Source organism: Pongo pygmaeus, chromosome 5 (genome assembly GCF_028885625.2).
Source record: "Pongo pygmaeus isolate AG05252 chromosome 5, NHGRI_mPonPyg2-v2.0_pri, whole genome shotgun sequence".
Taxonomy (NCBI): domain Eukaryota; kingdom Metazoa; phylum Chordata; class Mammalia; order Primates; family Hominidae; genus Pongo; species Pongo pygmaeus.
This window is the reverse complement of record NC_072378.2, coordinates 151,334,756-151,356,898: the sequence shown is the minus strand read 5'-3', so window position 1 is coordinate 151,356,898 and position 22,143 is coordinate 151,334,756. Positions and strand designations below refer to the sequence as shown.

General features: G+C 45.4%; 1 protein-coding gene across 6 annotated transcripts in view; it reads right to left on the bottom strand.

Annotated features, from left to right (window-relative positions):
• The window catches only part of MTHFD1L (methylenetetrahydrofolate dehydrogenase (NADP+ dependent) 1 like), a 242,891-nt gene extending 220,969 nt beyond the window's left edge, over positions 1–21,922 (bottom strand). The window contains exons 1-7 of one of the 6 annotated variants that reach the window (XM_054490722.2): positions 21,411–21,922; positions 11,622–11,706; positions 10,108–10,158; positions 9,966–10,019; positions 4,889–5,013; positions 3,150–3,250; positions 931–1,070 (exon numbers count right to left, since the gene is read on the bottom strand). In XM_054490722.2, coding sequence (XP_054346697.2) covers positions 931–1,070; positions 3,150–3,250; positions 4,889–5,013; positions 9,966–10,019; positions 10,108–10,158; positions 11,622–11,706; positions 21,411–21,637 — 783 coding nt within the window. In that variant the 5' untranslated portion in view covers positions 21,638–21,922. Of the gene's footprint in view, positions 1–930; positions 1,071–3,149; positions 3,251–4,888; positions 5,014–9,965; positions 10,020–10,107; positions 10,159–11,621; positions 11,707–21,072; positions 21,357–21,410 lie in introns of those variants that run through there. The other 5 variants (XM_054490723.2, XM_063667113.1, XM_054490725.2 and 2 more) reach the window with 5 other exon arrangements.
• Positions 21,923–22,143: the final 221 nt, after the last annotated feature.

The window sequence follows — 22,143 nt, the reverse complement described above, 5'->3', positions numbered from 1 at the left end:
CCTTTAATAGTTAATTTTTTCCCCATTGATCTGTGATACCTGCTCTCAAGCTTCCATATATGCATAAATTTCCACTTTCTTCTGTTCCGATCATCTGTTTCTCTACCGTATTATCCTAATGACTGTAAGTGCATAATAATTCACACTATGTGGCTGGGAATGTCTCCCACCTAGTTTTTCCACAAAATTGTCTTGACTCTCTTTGTCCTTTATGCTTCCATTTGGATTTCAGAATCAGATTGTCAAATTCTACAAAAAATATGTCAGGAACTTATAATCTGCAGACAATTCATATCTTTAAGATATTGCAATCTTCTTCGTGAAGATGATACCTCTGCTTTTATATGGGTCTTCTTAATAATTTTCATCAAAATTATAATTATTTTCAAAAGGTCATAATGGATACTAGATTTACCAAATGACTGTTCTGTACTTACTATGGTGAGAATTTAGTTTTTAATCATAATGTGGTGAATTACAGTAATAGATTTTCTCATGTTCAATCACCTGGAAATCCTAAAATAAACCCTACTTCCTGCTGTATTTGGTGTTCTCAGATTTCGCTCACGATTATTTCATTTATATTCATAGCTGAAACTGGCCTGTTAATTTTCCTTTGGCATCTTGTCCTTGTTTGGTTTTGGCACTCATAAAGTCTGTTAGGCCACGTTCCTTCTTTCTCCATTTGCTAGAGAAAAGGATTGTATTAGAATGATCTGTTCTTTGTTTGATAGAGCTCATTTGTAAAACCACCTGTTGCCTTTTCTTGTTTGTCTGGTGAATAGACTCATTCAATGTCTTTAATGGATATGGGTCTATTCAATTTTCTTCCTCTAATTTCTTGAATTAAGCACTTAGCTTATACATTTCTAGACTTTCTTCTGTTCTAACATAAGCCTTCAAGATGTATGTTTCCAACATGAAATGTACCTTGCTTTGAAGCTGGCGTGTTTTCCACTGGATGCTCATTGTCATGGACCCTCTTCTCTGGAACAGGCATTGTAGAGCAGCTTCCAAAGACCCATGGGCCCCCACTACCAAAATCTTCTTTCCATCTAGGTTGACACCTACTAACCAAATAAAACTCAATATTATACTCAAAACTTCAGACCTTTCCTTTAAGAACTTTATATTAAGAAAAAAAGACCCTTTTAGGCTGGGTGCGGTGGCTCACGCCTATAATTCCAGCACTTTGGGAGGCCGAGGCAGGCAGATCACTTCAGGTCAGGAGTTCAAGATCAGCCTGGCCAACATGGTAAAACCCCATCTCCACTAAAAATATAGAAAGTTAGCCAGGCGTCATGGCACATGCCTGTAATCCCAGCTACTTGGAAGGCTGAGGCAGGAAAATCACTTGAACCTGGGAGGCAGAGGTTGCAGTGAGCTAAGATCATGCCACTGCACTCCAGCCTGGGCAACAGAGCAAGAATGTCTCAACAACATAAAAGTTGACCTTTCTCAGCACCAACCTACAATGACTAGGAACTAGGAGTGGGGTGTTATTATCAACAAAAATTCTCTATTCAAACCCTTTTGGTTCCAATTCCTGTTGCTGAATTTCTTCCCACAATATGTAACTATAATTAACCAGCCTAATTTACTCTTTTCTTTGAGTACTTTCTAATGAAGTGGCTCAGAATCTTCATCTTGATAATCCACGTAATGAAAAAGCACTGTATATATGGATTATTTCATAGATTTGAGCTTAATATTACTGTCCAAAAAGCATATATATACTGAATGTTAACATTTTAATAAAACTTTGCCATATATTTTTGAAATTTTTCTTTGATTGTTGGATGTTCAGGGGTAGGGAGGGGCATTTGCTTCATTTCTATTCAAATTGGAGTAGAGAAAAATATTCAGTTTGTTGAATTTTTTCTTTTTTTTTTTTTTCCAGATAGGATCTTGCTTGTTGCCCAGGATGGAGTGCTGTGGTGTAATCACAGCTCACTGAAGCCTTGACCTCCCAGGCTTCAGCAATTCTTCTACCTTAGCCTCCCAAGTAGCCGGGACTACAGGCACAAGTCACCACACCTGGCTAATTAAAAAACAATTTTTTTTTGGTAGAGATGGAGTCTCCCTGTGTTCCCCAAGCTGGTCTCAAACTCCTGGGCTCAAGCAGTCCTCCCACCTTGGTTCCACAAAGTGCTGGGATTACAGGAGGGAGCTACTGTGCTGGCCCAATTAGTTGAATCTTTATGTTCTCAGTTAGCCCTTAAATATATAAATATTTGGTAGTAATTTACTCATTAAATTTAATAATGAAGAAAGAGAAAATATTCATTTCTATTTCACTGACATAAAAATGCCAGTCAAGGGGACAACAATGGAAATTAAGTCCTGACTCCTGAAAAGCAAGCTACTCACCAATAAATCCCAACCTAGGTTTCTGTGCCCTAAACTACATCTAATGGCTTCTTCTTCTTCTTCTTTTTTTTTTTTTTCTGAGGCAGGGTCTTGCTATATTGCCCAGGCTAAAGTGCAGTGGTGCAATCACAGCTCACTGTAACCTCAAACTCCTGGGCTCAAGCGATCTTCCCGCCTGAGCCTCCAGCATAGCTGGGACTACACGTGCATGCCACCATACCCAGCTAATTTTTAAATTTTTTTTGTAGAGACAAGGTCTCAGTATGTTTGCCCAGGCTGGTCTCGAACTCCTGGCCTGAAGTGATCCTCTGGCCTTGGCCTCGCCTAGCACTGAGATTATAGGCATGAGCCACTGTGCCTGGCCTCATTTAAGTCTTCAATGTAAGTCTTATCTAAGGCTACATATTGACAAATTTAGTAAGCTGAAACTGGAAGTATATTTTACTGTGGTTATTTTGACTGTTTCATGAGAGAAACTGAGCATGTTTAAAACAGGGCTAATCATTTATCTCTACCAACTTCTCTTTTAATTTATAAGATGGTCTTACTAGAAAAAGTTTCTAGGTATTCATTTGTATCTCCCAAAAGATGAGAAAAATAAAAAAGTCAACGTGAAATATCACTTCTATGTTCAATTCGAATCTTCTAGAAACATCCTAAAAGGATATCAGAATAATAATAAAAAAATTTTTTTAATTCTTCCCCAAACAAATCCTTATTAAAAATAATGTAAATATCAATAAATAGAAATCAGCAGCATTTCTCAAGGAGCATCCTACCTGATTTTTCAAGAAGTTCAATTACAGCTTTGGCAACAGGTGAAACAAAACATTCATGGGCATCCCCTCGCACCAGCTTCCCCAGGTTTATGTCTGTTACTCTGAATCAGAAAATAAAGGAGTAGGTTAAGTCAAAGCCCAGCCAAAAAAATCACTCACATGTAATGTACATATATTAACCCGAAATAACATCCAAGTCAATGTTTGATAGACAGAATACATAAAAATGAATTAAAGAGGACCAGGCATGGTGGCTCACGCCTGTAATCCCAGCACTTTGGGAGGCAGAGGCGGGTGGATCACATGAGGTCAGGAGTTCGAGACTAGCCTGGCCAACATGGCAAAACCTCAACTCCACTAAAAATACAAAAAGCAGCTGGGCGTGATGGCACGTGCCTGTAATCCCAGCTACTAGGGGGCTGAGGCAGGAGGATCACTTGAACCTGGGAGGCAGAGGTTGCAGTGAGCTGAGATCATGCCACTGCACTCCAGCCTGGGCAACAGAACGAGACTGTCTCAAAAAAAAAAAAAAAAAAAAAAAAAACCCATAAAAAATGAATTAAAGAGAAAGCAGGCAATAAAGGCCATTCATTTTCTAAGGCAGTACCTTAGGAAACTTCACCCTGGCCCTGACCTTGGGTGTTCTGGTTCTGCCAGTATACCAGGACACAGCCTAAGGCCATACAGGGCTTCACTTCGCAACTCCAGGGAGCTCCTTTCAATGGACCCCAATGGACTAGCACCCCTAGCGTTACACAGCAGCATGGTCCTGCAGTCCACTCAAAACCCAGAACCAATCCTATAAATCTGGAGTGACCCAGTAAGACCTGGGATTGAGGCACAGGTCACAGGTCTGATTTCAACTTGACCTCGATATTTATCTCCTTGAGAAGTCGGGGTGGGGGGCAGTGGAAAAAATGAGGGACCACACACTTCTGAAGGGTTCTGTGCCTTTCCCTGTTCAAATCTAGGACAAAACATTCCACAGCTATCTAGCCTAAACTGAGCACGTCAATCTCGGTTAGTAACAGAATGGAGACATTCAGAAACATTTTCATAATTTCTCCTTTTACTCTCTGTTGTTGTTTGGTTGGTTTTTCCTGGCTGGGCCTCAGCATGAATTCCTCTCCTTTTATGAAAGACTTGAAACTATGCCCTAGGACCTTCAAGTTCTGAAAGTTTTCTCATTGATTAGTGCTTCTTCTCCTTTTAAAGTTAGTCTACGACAGGACTGGAGATTGTTGTTTTTTAAAAAAATGTTTAATTATTTATTTAAAAATAGAGACAAGGGGCCGGGCGTGGTGGCTCACTCCTGTAATCCCAGCACTTTGGGAGGCCAAGGTAGGCGGATCACGAGGTCAGGAGATCGAGACCATCCTGGCTAACATGGTGAAACCCCGTCTCTACTAAAAGTACAAAAAATTAGCCAGGCGTGGTGGCGGGTGCCTGTAATCCCAGCTACTCAGGAGGCTGAGGCAGGAGAATCGCTTGAACACAGGAGGTGGAGGTTGCGGTGAGCCAAGATCACACCACTGCACTCTAGCCTGGGCAACAGAGCGACACTCCATCTCAAAAAAAAAAAAAAAATCCTACAGACTCCTGAAATATTTAAAATGATTTTTTTCATCTAATTACTGACACAGTTGAAATAAATAGAAGAAATTTAGAAAAATAAAAGCAGGCACAACAGAAAAAGTGATTTAGCCATAAAGGTTGATTATTTGATTTTATTTTCTTACCCATCCACATCTTTTTCTGGTTTCAAGGCATTGAGGACTTTGTTGCTAAACAAGTTCTCAGAGATCTGAAGGGCAAGGCCATGTACTCTGGTATCTTCATTAATCTTTAAGATTTCATCTATAATCTAAAGAGAAAACAAAAAACAAAATAAAAATTAGTTTTGTGAAAATGAGACCCAACAAAGGAAGCTTTATATAAAAAGTGGATTCATGAAAATGCATCTGTTATAGTTTGTTGCTGTTTTGCTCCTTGTTGGAGCCCTCACTTGGTGTAAAGCATAATAAAAAGCCTATTTTTTTTCTTTTCATCATGTGTACAAGGCTCAAAAAAAAAATTAAAAGGCTTGGCTGAATTTTTTAGTGACTTCTCTGCCTTTCTATGGCTCTACTCTGTGCCAGAAAAAGACAAAACAGAAAAAAACCAAAGCTCAACAGCTATTAAGGTTTAGATAGACAAAGGACACTTCTCTGTCAACAAGCATACTTTAAGCCAAACACACTGCCAGTTTTCAGGAAGGACAGGAAGCATGAATCTGAAGCATTCCAACCTGGCCCAGCTAAGCCTGTGCGTTTCAAACACAATGTGTTCAACACAGCTCACTAATCATGACGTCCAAGCAGTCACAGAGGCCCTTGGGTTATCTGGACCTCAATGACACATAAGAAGCCTTTCCAAAGACTTATGCTAGAAAAATTCTTAGCATGCACAGCTCCTTTTATGGGAAACACTAAAATAATTCACTATTTAGGAAAAAGACCAAGCTACATTTTGGGACGCTAATGAATGTCTGGGTGTGTCTCTAAATAAGCAATGTTTTGTCCTCTCTGTCTATTTTATGCCAAGAGATAAGATCCTGATTCATCTCACTTAACAAAAATATTTGCTCATAAGTGAGAAGATACTTATCTTTGCATATAGATCTCACTCAGAGGCTCTGGGGAAAGGTTGGTTTACCATTTTTGTTTCATTGCCTAGCAAAAATCACTACCTGTGCAGTGGCAGGGGAAACCATTTGAGGTACAAAATCAGAAAGAAAGCTTTGTTTCATTCATTCGGCATTCTTTCATTCATTCAACAAATGGTTTGAGCACTTACTCTGTATCAGTTCTAAGTAAAGGAAATACAGCTATAAACAAAACTGTCCTCGTGGATCTTATACTCTAGTGGAGGAGGGAAGTTCCTCCCTTCCAAATTATAATAATAATAATAAAATCACTGGAAAGAATAAATGACATGCAGAAAAATAAAGGTTCAGTGGGGTAAAAGGCTAACAGAGTGATGATGGGTGGAGGGGTGGTCAGAGGCCACGATGTCCAAGCAGAGACCAGAATGAAGTGAGGAAACTATTACCACCTGTACCAAGCATTTGGTAGAAGCAAAAAATGCCAACACAAATCTTAACTAATAAATTAAGGTACCTACTCTTTTTCAATATAACACCATACCAATTCACTCTATTAGAATTTTCCCAAAGAAAAATAGGGAATAAATGATTCCTTGTCAAAAAATAAGTCAAGGCAAAGGTACTAAGAACACACATTGTGGAAAGAGAGCCTCTTCAATAAATAGCACTGGGAAAACTGTATATCCACACGCAGAAGAATGAAAGTAGGCCCTCATCGCTCACTTCTATAAAAATCAACTCAAAAGGAATTAAAGACTTAACTATAAGGTCTCAAACCATAAAACTACTAGAAGAAAACACAGGGGAAATGCTTCATGACATTGGTCTGGACAAGGTTTTTTTGGATAGGACCTCAACAAAATAGGCAACGAAAGCAAAAATACACAAGTGGGATTATATCGAACTAAAAACATTCTTCATAGCAAAGCAAACAATCAACAAAGCAGAGACAACCTACAGAATGGGAGAAAATATTTGCAAACTATGCGTCCGACAAGGGGTTAACATCCAGAATATATAAGGAACTCAAATAACTTAATAACAAAAAATCAAATAATTCAAATAAAAAATGGGCAAAAGACATGAACAGACATCTCCCAAAGGACATACAAATGGCCTGTAGGTATATGACAAAACACTCAACATCATTAATTATCAGGGAAATGCAAATCAAAACCACAATGAGGTATCAAGCTAGAATGGCTATTATCAAAAATGACAATAACAAATGCTGGCGAGGATATGTGGAAAGGGGAGCTCTTGTACACTGTTGGTGGGAATGCAGATTAATACAGCCATTAGAGAAAACAGTATGAAGATTTCTCACAAAATTAAAAAAACAACTACCATATGACCCAGCCATTCCCACCACTAGGTATATATGCATGGGAACTGAAACCGCTATGCTGAGAAGCCGTCTGCATTCCCGTGTTTATTACAGCACTATTTACAGTAGCCAAGAGATGGAACCAATCCAAGTGCCCATTAATGGAGGATAAAGAAAGTGTGGTTTGTATACACAATGGAATATCATTCAACCATAAAAAGGAACGAAATCCTGTCATTTGTGGCAACATGGATGAACCTGGAGGACATAACATGAAGTGAAATAAGCCAGGTGCAGAAAGGCAAATATCATAGGATGTCACTTACATGTGCAATCTAGGAAAGTTGATCTCATAGAAATAGAGAATAGAATGGTGGTTACCAGAGGCTGGAGAGGGATGGGGGAGGGGAAATGGGGAGAGGTTGGTCCGTCGGTAGGTACAAAGCTACATTTAGATAGGAGGAATAAATTCCAGTGTTCTCTTACATAGTAGGGTGACTATAGCTAATGACAATGTATTGTATATTTCGAGACAGCTAGAAAAGGTCTTGAAAGCTATCACCACAAAGAAATGATAAACGTTCTAGGTGATGAATGTAACTAACCTGATTTGATCATTACACAACATATGCAAGTACTGAAACACCACACTGTACCCCACACACATGCACAATTATTATGTGTCAATTATAAACAACAACAACAAAAATCAAGGGCTATTAATACCAGTGGCAAGGCCAGGTGAAGTGGCTCATACCTGTAATCCCAGCGCTTTAGGAGGCCAGGGAGGGCAGATCACCTGAGGTCAGGAGTTCAAGAATGGCCTGGCTAACATGGTGAAACCCCGTCTCTACAAAAATGCAAAAATCAGCTAGGCTTAACGGCAGGTGTCTGTAATCCCAGCTACTTGGGAGGCTGAGCGGGGAGAATCACTTGAACATGGGAGGTGGAAGTTGCAGTGAGCAGAGATTGCGCCATTGGACTACAGCCTGGGTGACAGAGTGAGACTCCGTCTCAGAAAAAAAAAAAAAAAACACCAGTGGCAAAACAACCTAAAGAAAAGCAAATTCCAGCTGGGCGCAGTGGCTCACACCTGTAATCCCAGCACTTTGGGAGGCAGAGGCAGGCCATCACCTGAGGTCAGGAGTTCAAGACCAGCCTGGTCAACATGATGAAACCCCGTCTCTACTAAAAATACAAAAAATTAGCTAGGCACGGTGGAGGGCGCCTGTAATCTCAGCTACTTGGGAGGCTAAGGCAGGAGAATGACTTGAACCCAGGAGGTAGAGGTTGCAGCGAGCCAAGATCGCACCACTGCACTCCAGCCTGACAGAGCGAGACTCCATCTCAAAAAAAAAAAAAAAAAAAAAAAAGAATGAAAGAAAAGCAAATTCTGCTGCAGAAAGTGGGTATCGTGCAAATGAACAACTCCCTTTGCATGCTGTCACTGCTGGTATCATAGGTATTTGTAACATATTTAACACTTCATATTTGTACCATGCTACAATGGCAAGTGTGGCAAACACTTATCGCCCAGTATATAGTTTCCTTTCTCTTCTTAGTAATAAACTCTTGGTTTTTAGCTTGCTAATAAATGATCTAAGGCTTCCTGGTATAAAAACTACACTTCCCAGCCTCCCTTGCAGTTGGCCAGGCAACTAGGTAGGGGACAACCGAATGGATGTAGAACTGTGACTTTCAGGAAATGTCTTTAAAGACAGCAGGGGCCTGTCTTTGTCTTTCCTTTTTCTTCTTGGTGACAACGAACTTTACCTAAGCCCTGTGATCCTGGAAAAGAGGGAAGGTTAACAAATTCCTGCACCCTCTGTGTACTGCAAAGAACTGCTCTTCTCCATAGGACTCAAATAAGACTCACCAATGCCTCCTTGTTTACATAGCACAAGGCCAGATACAAACTCTACAAATTCCCATTCTTTGTCTCACAAATGACTAGCAGACCTGTTGGGCCTCACTGATCAATCAGAACAAAGTGCTTGTTAACCAAACCACAAAGGCGGCAGAGCAGAGGGACAGGAGCCTGAGCTCCTACGACTTGGTGATGTCACCAACCAGGGACTGCCTACTTCCAAACTTTATTCATGTCCCAGAAAAACACACTTCTAGACCGGGCACAGTAGCTCACACCTGTAATCCCAGCACTTTGGGAGGCCGAGGAGGGTGGATCACTTGAGGTCAGGAGTTCAAGACCAGCCAGGGCAAAATGGTGAAACCCCATCTCTACTAAAGATACAAAAATTAGCCGGGCGTGGTGGCACGCACCTGTAATCCCGGCTACTCAGGAGGCTGAGGCAGGAGAATTGCTTGAACCTGGGAGGCGGAGGTTGCAGTGAGCCGAGATGGCACCATTGCACTCCAGCCTGGGAAACAAAAGTAAAATTCCATCTCAAAAAAAAAAAAAGAGAGAGAGAAATAAACTTGTATGCTACTTAAGATTCCATTATTTGAGGTTTTCTGTCACATGAAGCCAGTAAGAAGAAAAGCTAACCACAGAAGGGCCGGGCCCTGGCACAGGGATCTGTGGTCCAAGGTCTACTTTCCTCGCCTCAGCCTGACAATTTCCACTAGATGACGCTGCCACTGCAGCTGAAGAAACACAACCAAACTCAACAAGTTGCAGCTCAAGTCTTTGGTAGAAACATACAAATGACAAGGAACAAGGATATCATGAAGCATTTACCCTAGAGAAAAGAAGTGAAGTCTTCCCTCTAACATCAGCCACAAGCAAAGGTTAAATCTGTCCCAGCCACCACTAAGAGACGCCAATGGGCCTATTAAGTCTTAAGGGGAAAGAAGAAGCAAGAGTTTAGAGCTCTGCCATTATTACCTCGGCTTCACTGCTATCTGGAGGGAGGCAAATGTGAGTGATGTTCAGACCAGCCTGAAAAAAGAACACAAGGTTATTCATCACTATAAGAGAATGTATTGTTAAAAGTTATAATGAATTTTTTAAAAGCAGCAGTCCTCACCTCCTCAGCCAAATTCTGGTTGATTTCCTGCATCAAGTTGTCGTCACCTGCCTTGGGAGGGTAAAAACAACTTAACAACATAAAAATAGCTTGAAAAGGCACAAAAGATAATCCAGAGATGAATTTTGTGATTGCAGATGATCTAATTACAAAGATAATATGGAAGGTGCAGAAAAACAATCTTGCTGCTTATAAAAACAGATTTGGGGCCAGTATTTAACAGAGTAATTCCTCAGGCCTTCAAATTATGTCACTTTTTTAAGGAAAATAATATCCCTCCTATTAGAAGACATACATAGTAACCTAGCCAGCTTTCCTCTCTAAAAATGAGGACACCGACTGGGCACAGTGGCTCATGCCTGCAATCCCAGCACTTTGGAAGGCTGAGGCGGTGGATTGCTTGAGCCCAGGAGTTCGAGACCAGCCTGGGCAACATGGTGAAACCCCATCTCTACAAAAAATACAAAAATTAGCCAGGTGTGATGGTGCATGCCTGCAGTCCTAGCTACTCAGGAGGCTGAGGTGGGAGGATCACTTGAGCCCAGGAGGTCAAAGCTACGGTGAGCCAAGATCATGCCACTGCACTCCAGCCCAGGCAACAGAGCAAGACCCCATCACCAAAAGAAGCCAAAAAATGGGGACACCAAAGGTAGGAGTTGAAATGGTTTGCCTTTAGATGGAAAGCCAGGAAGTCAGCAGATTCCCAGGAGGCTCGAGCCCTAATCTAATTTTCTTTCTATTGTTCTAACTTGTCTTTCTTTGTAACAAGATGTGGCTACAGATCCCAGAGAATGTAAGTAACTTGAGCACAGCTCTGTAATCCTGAAATACGCAGCACGATGGAACCAGAGGCTGCTATTTTGATACGCTAAGTGCGTGCCAAGCCCCGCGGTAGCAGCCCAACTGTCGGGCTGTGTTTGCTTCCAGGCTTGGCTCACCTCGTTATTTCTCGGCACCTGCCATCACACAAGTGTGCCAAGCAGGATGGCAACTGGGGCCAACTGTGGCTCAGGACCAGGGCCTGCAGCCAAAAGAAGTATGTGGAATGCAAAGCCCTTTTGACGGGGTAATGACTTTTGTCCCATTAAGTTCACGGCAGGTTTTAAAAGATAGAATAAAAAGATTACCAAATATCCATGTTTCATCTAGCATCTGTGTCCACTGAAACAAAGTGCCACATTTTTCCCCAGCACCTTCAAATCACATTTGGTAAGCATTTGTGAGGACACATGGACCACGATATATCCTGTGTAATGCAATGCATGTAAGTGCCTACCTCCTAGACCTCTGAAAGCTACCCATACCTCAGAGAGGAAAATTCACGAAAGAAGACACACTCAAGCAGGGCAGTACTTCATTCGTGACCCCAAAGAAGCAAAAGGCCAAAGAAAACAGCATTGCCAACTGAGCCCTCTCCTCTTTGGCAAGAAATGCAGCTGCTCTTTTGTATACGATCATTATCTAAATTGAAAGGCATCCTAAAATAGTAGGACTGAACCTTGTTCTTGGCTTACCTGGATAATTGCAAGAACCGGCTTGAAGGCAGGGTTTTTTTCTTGCAATAAACTTAGAACTTCTTTTGAATTCTGAATGACTTCTCTACATTGAGAAAGAAAACAACATTGTGATTTCTTGGTTAATGAGATCCTCTCACTGTGGAGGGAGTAGGCGGTGTAACAATGAAATCAAGACACTAACAAAAGGTAAAATGTGGCAATCCAGTTTTTAAAATATGCAGAGGGAAACAAATTAGATGTTTACAATAATTTTCTAGGGGTGAATTTTTCTCTTGTATTTTCCAAGTTTACTATAATAAAAGCTTTGGGTTTCTACTTTAAATAATCGCTCTCCTCCACCATACTCTGCTGCCATCCTCCCAAAACCCTGAGTATGGGTCCATGGGGAAAGCAAATAAAGTGGGAAGAGGGAAGTGAAGACAGGGGATTAGTGGGGTGAAGACAGGGGGCTCACTGTTGGACAAGAAGTGTCGAGACAGGATAAATTCCAGGTCCTGGAATTTAAAGAAAGAATTAGGTAAGGAAGGAAGGGGAAGAAAGTTCCAGAAACACTGGAGACCCAATTTGATAACACTATCAAGAAGCCTCCTAGGGAGAGAGACAGAAAGCTTCTCAGTCCTCTGAGAATCCACAACATAGTCTGCACCTGTACCTCCTAAATGCCCAGCAGCAGCCACCTTCACCTCCCGCCTGAGGAAGGTGCCAGCCTGGGGTGAGCAGGCCTAGGTAAAAGTGGTAAAAGGCCTGGCATGGTGGCATGCACCTGTAGTCCCAGCACTTTGAGAGGCCAAGGCGGTAGGACTGCTTGAGGCCAGGAGTTTGAGACCAGCCTGGGTAACATAACGAGATCCCATCTCTATAAACAATTTAGCTGGGCATGATGGTGTGTGACTGTAGTCCCAGATACTTGGGAGGCTGAAGCTGGAGGATCGCTTGAGCCCATGAGTTTGAGGCTGTAGTAAGCTATGACTGCACCACTGCACTCCAGCCTGGGTGGCAGAGCAAGACTCAATTTCTTTTTAAAAAAAGAAAAAAAAAAGTCCAGGAGCGCTGGCTCATGCCTGTAATCCCAGCACTTTGGGAGGCTGAGGCAGGCGGATCACAAGGTCAGGAGTTCGAGACCACCATGGCCAATATGGTGAAACCCCGTCTCTACCAGAAATACAAAAATTAGCTGGGTGTGGTGGCAGGCGCCTGTAATCTGAGCTACTCGGTAGAATCTCTTGAACCTGGAAGGCAGAGGTTGCAGTGAGCCGAGATTGTGCCACTGCACTCCAGCCTGGGCAACAGAGCAAGACTCTGTCTCAAAAAAAAAAGTGTTAGGAGCTCAGCTCTTTATGGAACCTTCTGGGATGAGCGACTGCAGAGGCTACCTTCGCCACCACCCTATGATATGTTCTCAGCAGCACATGAGCCCTGGGAGCTGGCTTTTCCCCCCTCACAATAGACCAAAGGCGCAGCCACAGCAGCCCCCAGGCTTCAGTGCTAAGACCACCTTTACATTTTGTTTTCAGTCTCCGACAGGGTCTTGCACTGCACCTAACAAAAATGCAGGGTGAAGAAGTTCCAGCCAATGCCATCAACAGTACATTGCCAAGAGCAGAAAGGCATCGGGAAGCTTCCCCTAGTTTTCAGAGAGACACAGCTGACAAATGGAACCAGAGGCACTGCAGATCCCAGGTGGAGCTTTAGAGGAGAGAGCTGCTCAGATTCACAACCAGGACCAGCCTTTCTACTGCCAGCTGGGCTGGAACAGATGGACTGGGTGCAGGCAACTGTCTATAACCTGGGAACATTTCAGTTAGTTTTGTTTGGAAACACTTGGGATAAAGCTACTTCATTCCCAGGGAATTAATTGTATTATTGTGCTGAATAAATGTGACCACACGGGAAAGTTTACAAATCACCTTATAAATAAGCACTAAAATCCATCCATCCAATAATGGGTGACTGAGGCCCATATGCCGCGCTCTTTCCAGCCTGTCGTGACTGTTAATTTGGCTATGCCGGGTTCTTATTTTTGTCTGGGTCCAGGAAAGCACCGGAGTGTGGGACCCAAGCAGCTCATGGTATAAAGATCACTGGAGAGTTTGGTAAAAATAAAGGTTCCAGGCCAGGTGCAGTGGCTCACACCTATAATCCCAGTACTTCGGGAGGCCAAGGTGAAATGGATCACTTGAGGTCAGGAGTTCGAGACCATCCTGGCCAACATGGTGAAACCCCATCTCTAGTAAAAATACAAAAATTAGCCAGGCGTGGTGGTGCACACCTGTAATCCCAGCGCTACTCAGGAGGCTGAGGCAGGAGAATCACTTGAACCCAGGAGGCAGAGGCTGCAGTGAGCCAAGATCATGCCACTGCACTCCAGCTGGGTGACAGAGCGAGACTCTGTCTCAAAAAAAATAATGGTTCCAGTGTTTCACCCTAGAAAGTCTGATTCAATGTGTCTCAGTGGAGCCCAGAAATGCGCATTTTTAACAGAGTCCAGGTAGTTCTGAGACACTAAGTGGAAATACGGCCCAGGACTGGTACTGGGCATTTCATTTACTAGCGTGAGCAATAGTCTCTAAGAGCCTCAGCTTCCTCATCTGTAAAACAGGTATACTACAGTGGCTCTTTCCCCTTTTTCTTAGAAATGTACGTTTGTTTTTTTCTGTGCCCCAAAGCTACCCTTAAACATTAAAAACATTCATACTAACAGCAGTAATTTTCTCAGAAACATTCATAGTCTTGATCCATTCATAGTTGATGAAAGGAACACTTCTTTTTATTTTTTTGAGACGGAGTCTCACTCTGTTGCCAGGCTGGAGGGCAGTGGCACGATCTCAGCTCACTGCAAGCTCCATCTCTCAGGTTCAAGCGATTCTCCTGCCTCAGTCTCCCAAGTAGCTGGGACTACAGGCACATGCCACCACGTCCCACTAATTTTTGTATTTTTAGTAGAGACAGGATTTCACCATGTTGGCCAGGGTGGTCTCGATCTCTTGACCTCGTGATCCGCCCACCTTGGCCTCCCAAAGTGCTGGAATTACAGGGGTGTGCCACCTCGCAGGGCTGAAAGGAACACTTCTATAGGTAAGTTGGCAATCATCAAAGTCAAAAAGTAATTAGACTTTTAAAATAGTTGGGGATGGGGGCCGGGCACAGTGGCTCATGCCTGTAATCCCAGCACTTTGGGAGGCTTAGGTGAGAGGATCACTTGAGCTCAGGAGTTCAAGGCCAGCCTGGGCAAGATAGCAAGACCTGGTCTACACCAAAAAAAAAAAAAAAGTTGGGGGGTGGATGTGGATAGAAAAAAAATACAGGCATACATCATTTTTTGTGCTTTGCTTTATTGCAATTTACAGATATTGTGTTTTCCTACAAATTAAAAGTTTGTGGCAATCTGTGTTTTAAGTCTATGGGAGTCATTTTTCCAATGGCATCTGCTCACTTTGTGTCACATTTTGATAATTCTTGCAATATTTCAAACTTTTTCATTTTTAGTATGTTTGTTATGGTGATGTGTGATTGACGATCTTTGATGTTACTATTGTAATTGTGTTGGACAAACCGTGGCCATGATGCTTCATGATGGTGTGTGTTCTGACTGCTTCACTGGACTGGCTGTTCCCCCTTCTCTCTCCCTCTCCTCTGGCTTCTCTATTCCCTGAGAAACAACAATATTGAAATTAGGACAATTAGTAACTACAATGGCAAGTGTTCAAGTGAAGAGTTGCAGGTCTCCCACTTTAAATAAAAACCTAGAAATAATTAAACTTAGTGAGGAGGGTGTGTTGAAAGCCAAGACAGGTCAAAAGCTAGGCCTCTTGTGCCAAACAGTTAGCCAAGCTGTGAATGCAAAGGAAAAGCTATTGAAGAAATTTAAAAGTGCTACTCCCGTGGACACACAAATGATAAGAAAACAGCCTTATCAGGCCGGGCGCAGTGGCTCACGCCTGTAATCCCAGCACTTTGGGAGGCCGAGGCGGGCGGATCACGAGGTCAGGAGTTGGAGATCAGCCTGGCCTACATAGTGAAACCCCGTCTCTACTAATAATAAAAAAATTGGCAGGGCATGGTGGTGCATGCCTATAATCCCAGCTACTCGGGAGGCTGAAGCAGGAGAATTTATTGAACCCGGGAGGCGGAGGTTGCAGTGAGCAGAGATCGCGCCACTGCACTCCAGCCTGGGTGAAAGAGTGAGACTCTGTCTCAAAAAATAAAATAAAATAAAATGACAACAAAGGATTTATAAGATTACAGTAGTTAGGCCAGGCGCCGTGGCTCACACCTGTACTCCTAGCAATTTGGGAGGCCGAAGTGGGCGGATCACGAGGTCAGGAGTTCGAGACCAGCCTGGTCAATATGGTGAAACCCCATCTCTACTAAAAATACAAAAAAATTAGCCAGGCGTGATGGCGGGTGCCTGTAGTCCCAGCTACTCAGGAGGCTGAGGCAGGAGAATCACTTGAACCTGAGAGGCAGAGGTTGCAGTGAGCCGAGATCACAGCACTGCAGTCCAGCCTGGGCGACAGAGCAAGACTCCATCTCAAAAAAAAAAAAAAAAGATTACAATAGTTCATATAAAGTACTTGGTAAAGCAGCTGCAGGGTTTGAGAGGATTGACGCCCATTTTGAAAGAAGTCCTACTGTGGGTAAAATGTCACCATTTTCTCTGTAGCACTGCTACAGAGAAATCTTCCACTAAAGGAAGAGTTCCATCAATACAGCAAACCTCATTGTCTTACTTTAAAAAACTGCCACAGCCACCCTAACCTTTAGCAATCACCCTGATCAGTCAATAACCATCAATATCTAGGCATAATCCTCCACCAGATCACTGGCATTTCTCGGTAATAAAGTATTTTAAAATTAAGGTATATATATATTATATATATATGTTTTTTGGGTTTTTTTTTTTTTTTTTTTTTGAGACGGAGTCTTACTCTGTTTCCCAGGCTGGAGTGCAGTGGCTCACCACAACCTCCGCCTCCCCACAACCTCCACCTCCCGGGTTAAAGCGATTCTCCTGCCTCAGCCTCCCAAGTAGCAGGGACTACAGGCGTGTGCCACCATGCCTGGCTAATTTTTGTATTTTTAGTAGAGACGGGGTTTTACTATGTTGGCCAGCCTGGTCTCGAACTCCTGACCTCGTGATCCACCTGCTTCAGCCTCCCAAAGTGCTGGGATTACAGTCATGAGCTACCACGCCCGGTCTTATATATGGTTTTTTTTTAGACAAAACGCTAGTGCATACTTAATAGGCTACAGTATTGTCTAAACATAACTTTTGTATGCACTGGGAAACTACAAAATTTGTGTGACTCGTTTTACTGCGATATTCCCCTTACTGCAGTGGTCTGCAACTGAACCCACAATACCTTAGGGGTGCCTGTACAGGTGTGTAAAGGAGTTCAATGCTATTACCACACAAGCTAACAAAACAAAATAGATTCATGCTCCCTACAACTTGTTATATGTGTAATGTTCATTCTTTGGGGTTACTCATTCCTACAGTGACAAAGCAAGAAAGAAAAAGGAGTCATTAGGCTCAATAATCCAGAAAGTAGCATAAATGTTTCTAATCAGAGATTTTCATGTCCTTGGGGCAGAAAAATGGCCTTGTGAGCTTCCACTTCGATTGAGGACAGTGGGAAGGAATGTGAGCTCTCTAGCTAGGTTACCATGTGCAGCTAAAACTCAGAACTAAGCCATCAGCAGCAGCTTTGTTATTTTCACCATTACTGTGACTATTATACATAATGTATTATTACTGGCCAGGGGCAGTGGCTCATGCCTGTAATCCCAACATTTTGGGAGGCCAAGGCGGGTGGATCATTTGAGGTCAGGAGTTCAAGACTAGCATGGCCAACATGGTGAAACCCTGTCTCTACTAAAAATACAAAAATTAGCTGGGTGTGGTGGTGCCTGCCTGTAATCCCAGCTGCTTGGGAGGCTGAGGGATTATGGTCATCTAGTCCCATCACCAGGAACAACAGGTCACTATGCTTTTGAGGGAGCTCATTCTTTAACTTTTCTGACCTAATACACTTCAGCTCCTGGATGTCTATTCCAGGTGACTTCTAGCTGACGCATGCCCCCATCCACTTTGCTCCAATCCTCGGGGAATCAATTCAGGGCTAGAGAGTTTTAGTAAACCATGCACATAACTCAATTGAAAGGTACAATATAGCCAGGCGTGGTGGCTCATGCCTGCAATCTCAGCACTTTGGGAGGCTGACGCAGTAGGATCACTTGAACCCAGGAGTTTGAGACCAGCCCGGCCAACATAGTGAGACTTCATCTCTATAAAAATAAAATTGCAGCCATAAGAAAGGGTGAGTTCATGTCCTCTGCAGGGACATGGAAGAAACTGGAAACCATCATCCTCAGCAAACTAACACAGGAACAAAAACCAAACACCTCATGTTCTCGCTCATAAGTGGGAGTTGAACAATAAGAACACATGGACCCAGGGAGGGGAACATCACACACCAGGGTCTGTCAGGCGTGGGAGGGCAAGGGGAGGGAGAGCATTAGGATTAGGACAAATACCTAATGCATGTGGGGCTTAAAACCTAGATGATGGGTTGATGGGTGCAGCAAACCACCATGGTGCATGTATACCTATGTAACAAACCTGCACGTTCAGCACGTTTCCCAGAACTCAAAGTAAAATAGAAAATAAAAATAAAAGTTATGTTTACCCTATACTGCCATCTATTAAGTGTGCGAAAGCATTATGTCTAAAAAATGTACATACCTTAATTAAAAATACTTAATTGCAAAAATAAAAAATAAAAAGGTCTCACTCGCCCAGGCTGGAGTGCAGTAGCGCAATCTCCACTCACTGTAGCCTTGACCTCCTGGGCTCAAGTGATCCTCCTGCCTCAGCCTTCTGAGTAGCTGGGACCACAGGCACGCGCCATGCCCAGTTAATTTTTAAAAATTTTTTATAGAGATGGGTGTCTCACTGTGTTGCCCAGGTTGGTCTTGAACTCCTGGGAATGTGATCATCCCACTTTGGCCTCTCAAAGTGCTGGGATTACAGGCATGAACCATGGTGCCTGGCCTAAATTTGTCTTTTCTCTTGTTATAAATGTACCTACTACTAATTTTGATTTGCCTCTAGGCTCACTAAACGTAAAATATTTACTATCTGGCACATTATATAAAACGTCTGTGGACCCCTGGCTTAGTGAATTGTAAAAATATTGCTGGGCGTGGTGGCTCACACCTGTAATCCCAGCACTTTGGGAGGCCGAGGCAGGCAGATCACGAGGTCAGGAGTTTGAGATCAGCCTGGCCAACATGGTGAAACCCCGTCTCCACTAAAAACACAAAATAAGCCAGGCGTGGTGATGCGAGCCTGTAATCCTAGCTACTCAGGAGGCTGAGGCAGGAGAATCGCTTGAACCTGGTAGATGTAGGTTGCAGTGAGCTGAGATCGCGCCACTGCACTCCAACCTGGGTGACAGAGTGAGATTCCATCTCAAAAAAAAAAAAAAAAAAATTAATAGCCACCATTTGTTGAGGGACTTGTCTTGTATGTGACAGTCCTGGGCTATGTATTTTGCATGTGTTCTCTCACATAATTGTTTCCATAACCCCTTGAGGTAAGTACTGTTACTCCTCCCATTTTCCTGAAGGAATTGAGTTTGGGGAACCCAGTGCAGGCCCTAAAGCCCCCTACTAACCTCTTTACTCATCTCTAAGGCAGTCATGGCTTTAAACCTAAAAGTATGCATGAATAGCCCAGGCGCGGTGGGTCACGCCTGTAATCCCAACACTTTGGGAGGCCAAGGCAGTCGGATCACCTGAGGTCAGGAGTTCAAGACCAGCCTGGCCAACATGGTGAGACATCCTGTCTCTACTCAAAATACAAAAATTAGCCAGGAGTGGTGGCGTGCTCCTGTAATCCCAGCTACTCGGGAGGCTGAGGCAGGGGAATCGCCTGAACCTGGGAGGCAGAGGTTGCAGTGAGCCAAGATCGTGCCACTGCACTCCAGCCTGAGTGACAGAGCGAGACTCCGTCTCAAAAAAAAAAAAAAAAAAAGAATATGTATGAATAAACCCACAGATGACCCCAAATCTTGAAGCATTCCTTCTGTAACCATTTCACAAGTGCCTATTACATGCTGAGCACTCTCTCCAGGACCTAGGATATAGCACCGAAGAGACAGCTGTCTCATGAAGCTCATATTCCAGGTGGGTGACACAGACAAGAAATGAGCAAAGAAGGAAGTTTCAGTTAATAATCAGTGTTACCTAGAAAATAAAACAGCATGACGGGAGGGGTTTTTTTGCCGCCTATCCTGGCTTCAGACTCTAACCGGTAAGATGAGTCTCGGCAACGTGCAGGTTAAAACCTAATGACCTGACGAGTAATTAAATCCTAGCGCTTTTGGGGGCAGGGATGATGGCTTGAGCCCAGGAGTTCCAGACCAGCCTGGGTAACAGAGTGGGACCCTGTCTCTACGAAAATAAAATAAAATTATCCGGGCATGGTAGCGCACACCTGTGGTCCCAGTTACTCTGGAGGCTAAGGCGGGAGGATCGCTTCAGCCCAGGAGGCGGAGGCTGCAGTGAGCCGAGATAGCACCACTGAACTCCAGCCTGAGCAACAAAGCGAGACTCCATTTCTAAAAGAAAAAGAAGACAGAGAACAAGGCAAACTAAATAAATGGCCCCTTAAAATCATCTGCCACATAATAAACAGCCTAGGAAACGTATTTTACTACTGAGACAGGGGAGAAGGGGAGTGGGGAGGAAAATGGGAGAGCAGAGAAAGGAAAGGCAGAGAGAAAGGCAAGCAGGCAATGACTAAGAAAGAAGACTGGAAGGAAAGGGAAGAGGATGTGAATGGAGGAGGTGGTCCGCTGGCCACGGAAACCGCATCCTGGAACTCGTTCCTAATCCCAGTTCCGAGGGAGGCGGAAGGGGCTTTCTCGCCACCTCCAGGACGTCGCGAAGGGCTCGCCCTGCAAGGCCCGAGACCCGTGCGCCCCTCTCGGCGAGGGCGGGGAAGGCTAGGGCCCAGGGGCGGGGACCGGGATGGGAAAGGCCCGGCCCGGGGCTCCCAGTTCGCTCTGGGCCCGCAGAGAACCCTGCAAACCCAGCTGCGCGGGGGACTCCGTGGGCGCTGCGCGGCGGAGCTGGAAACCAGCGCTGAGACCTCTCGGATTCCCCCGGCGGCTGTCCCGGGGGCCCGGCTCCACCTTTGCCGTTCCGGGAAAAGCGGACGTCAGCCACAGACCCCAGCTCAGCAGGAGGGGCGGCGCGCGGGGAAGGGCGCACAACACCAGGGAGCTTCGCGCGGGCGGCGCTGGGCCGGAGCCCGCCTCTCCCGAGCTCCGCATGCCCGTCCCGAACCCCGGGCCAGCCGGCGCGCCGAGCCGCAACCCCGCCCTCCTCCTGCTCCTCGCCCCCTCCCCTGGTTTCCGCCCCAGCCGCACCGCCTCTTTACCGTCTGGGTCGCGCCCGGCGCGATTGCATCAGAGCCGGCGGCCGGCTGCGCACGTGGAGCCGGGCGTGCGGTCCGTGCCGCTAGGCGCCCATTGGGGATGCCCACGCCCACCTGCGCTGCGGGCCCGGTCGGGTCCCGGATCCCCCGTTCTCCGCCAGCGCGCCCGGCGGCAGTCCCCAAGCCCGCGTTTCCCGACACACCGCCCGGCACTCCTAACGAGTTGGCATCAAACACTCGCAGCCCCGCGCCCCGCTCCCCACTGCGGCCCCGGGCGCTCCGCCCCTGGGTCGGGGCCGCAGCCGCTGGAGACCTGGGCCAGGGCCAGACCTGACACTCACCTGACGATGGAGTCCCGCGCCGCAGGCGTTCGGCCGCCGGGGCTGCAGCTGCTCCGGGCCTGGCCATCCTGCGGCCGCCGCTGTCCAAGCAGGCCCTCCTGGCCACCGCCGCCGCCTCCGCCGCCGCCGCTGCTAGCGCGACAGGGCACACGGAGGCGGCGCGGCGGGCCCGGGGGCTGGGGCGGGCGGCGGAGCTGGCGCAGGACGAGCGGCAGACGCGTGCCCATGGCGCGGGACGGCTGGTTCTCAGGGGACACGGAGCTGCGGCTGCCGAGGGTGGCGGGGCGCGTGCCAGGGGAGCCGGCGGCGGCGGCGGCGGCGGCGGGAAAGACCTGGCGCTTCCTCTTCGTCCGCAGGGGCCCCTAGGGGGCACTGCACCCGGCGGCCGTGACGTGTGGAGGGCGGGGGCCTCCGAGCCGCCGGCCGGGATGTCACGGCTTCGGGCACTTTCGTTTGGTAAGCTGTACCAGACAGAGGGTGGGGTGCGGAGTGGGACTCAGACCCTGCCCTGAGACTCAGCCTCCCTCCCCTTCAGCCTGAAAGGCCGAGGTGACCCTTGGTACTCAGGGCGCCAAGTTTAGACGGGAGGGCTTGGATTTGCTGTACTGGAGGTGGCCTGAGGATAAGAGGCTTTGTAATCTTAGGCAGGGGCACTTAATCTCGGTGAGCTTGCAGGGCTTCTTCAGTACCACAGAGATAACAATGCTCTTCTTAAAACCTTAAAAGGATTTTA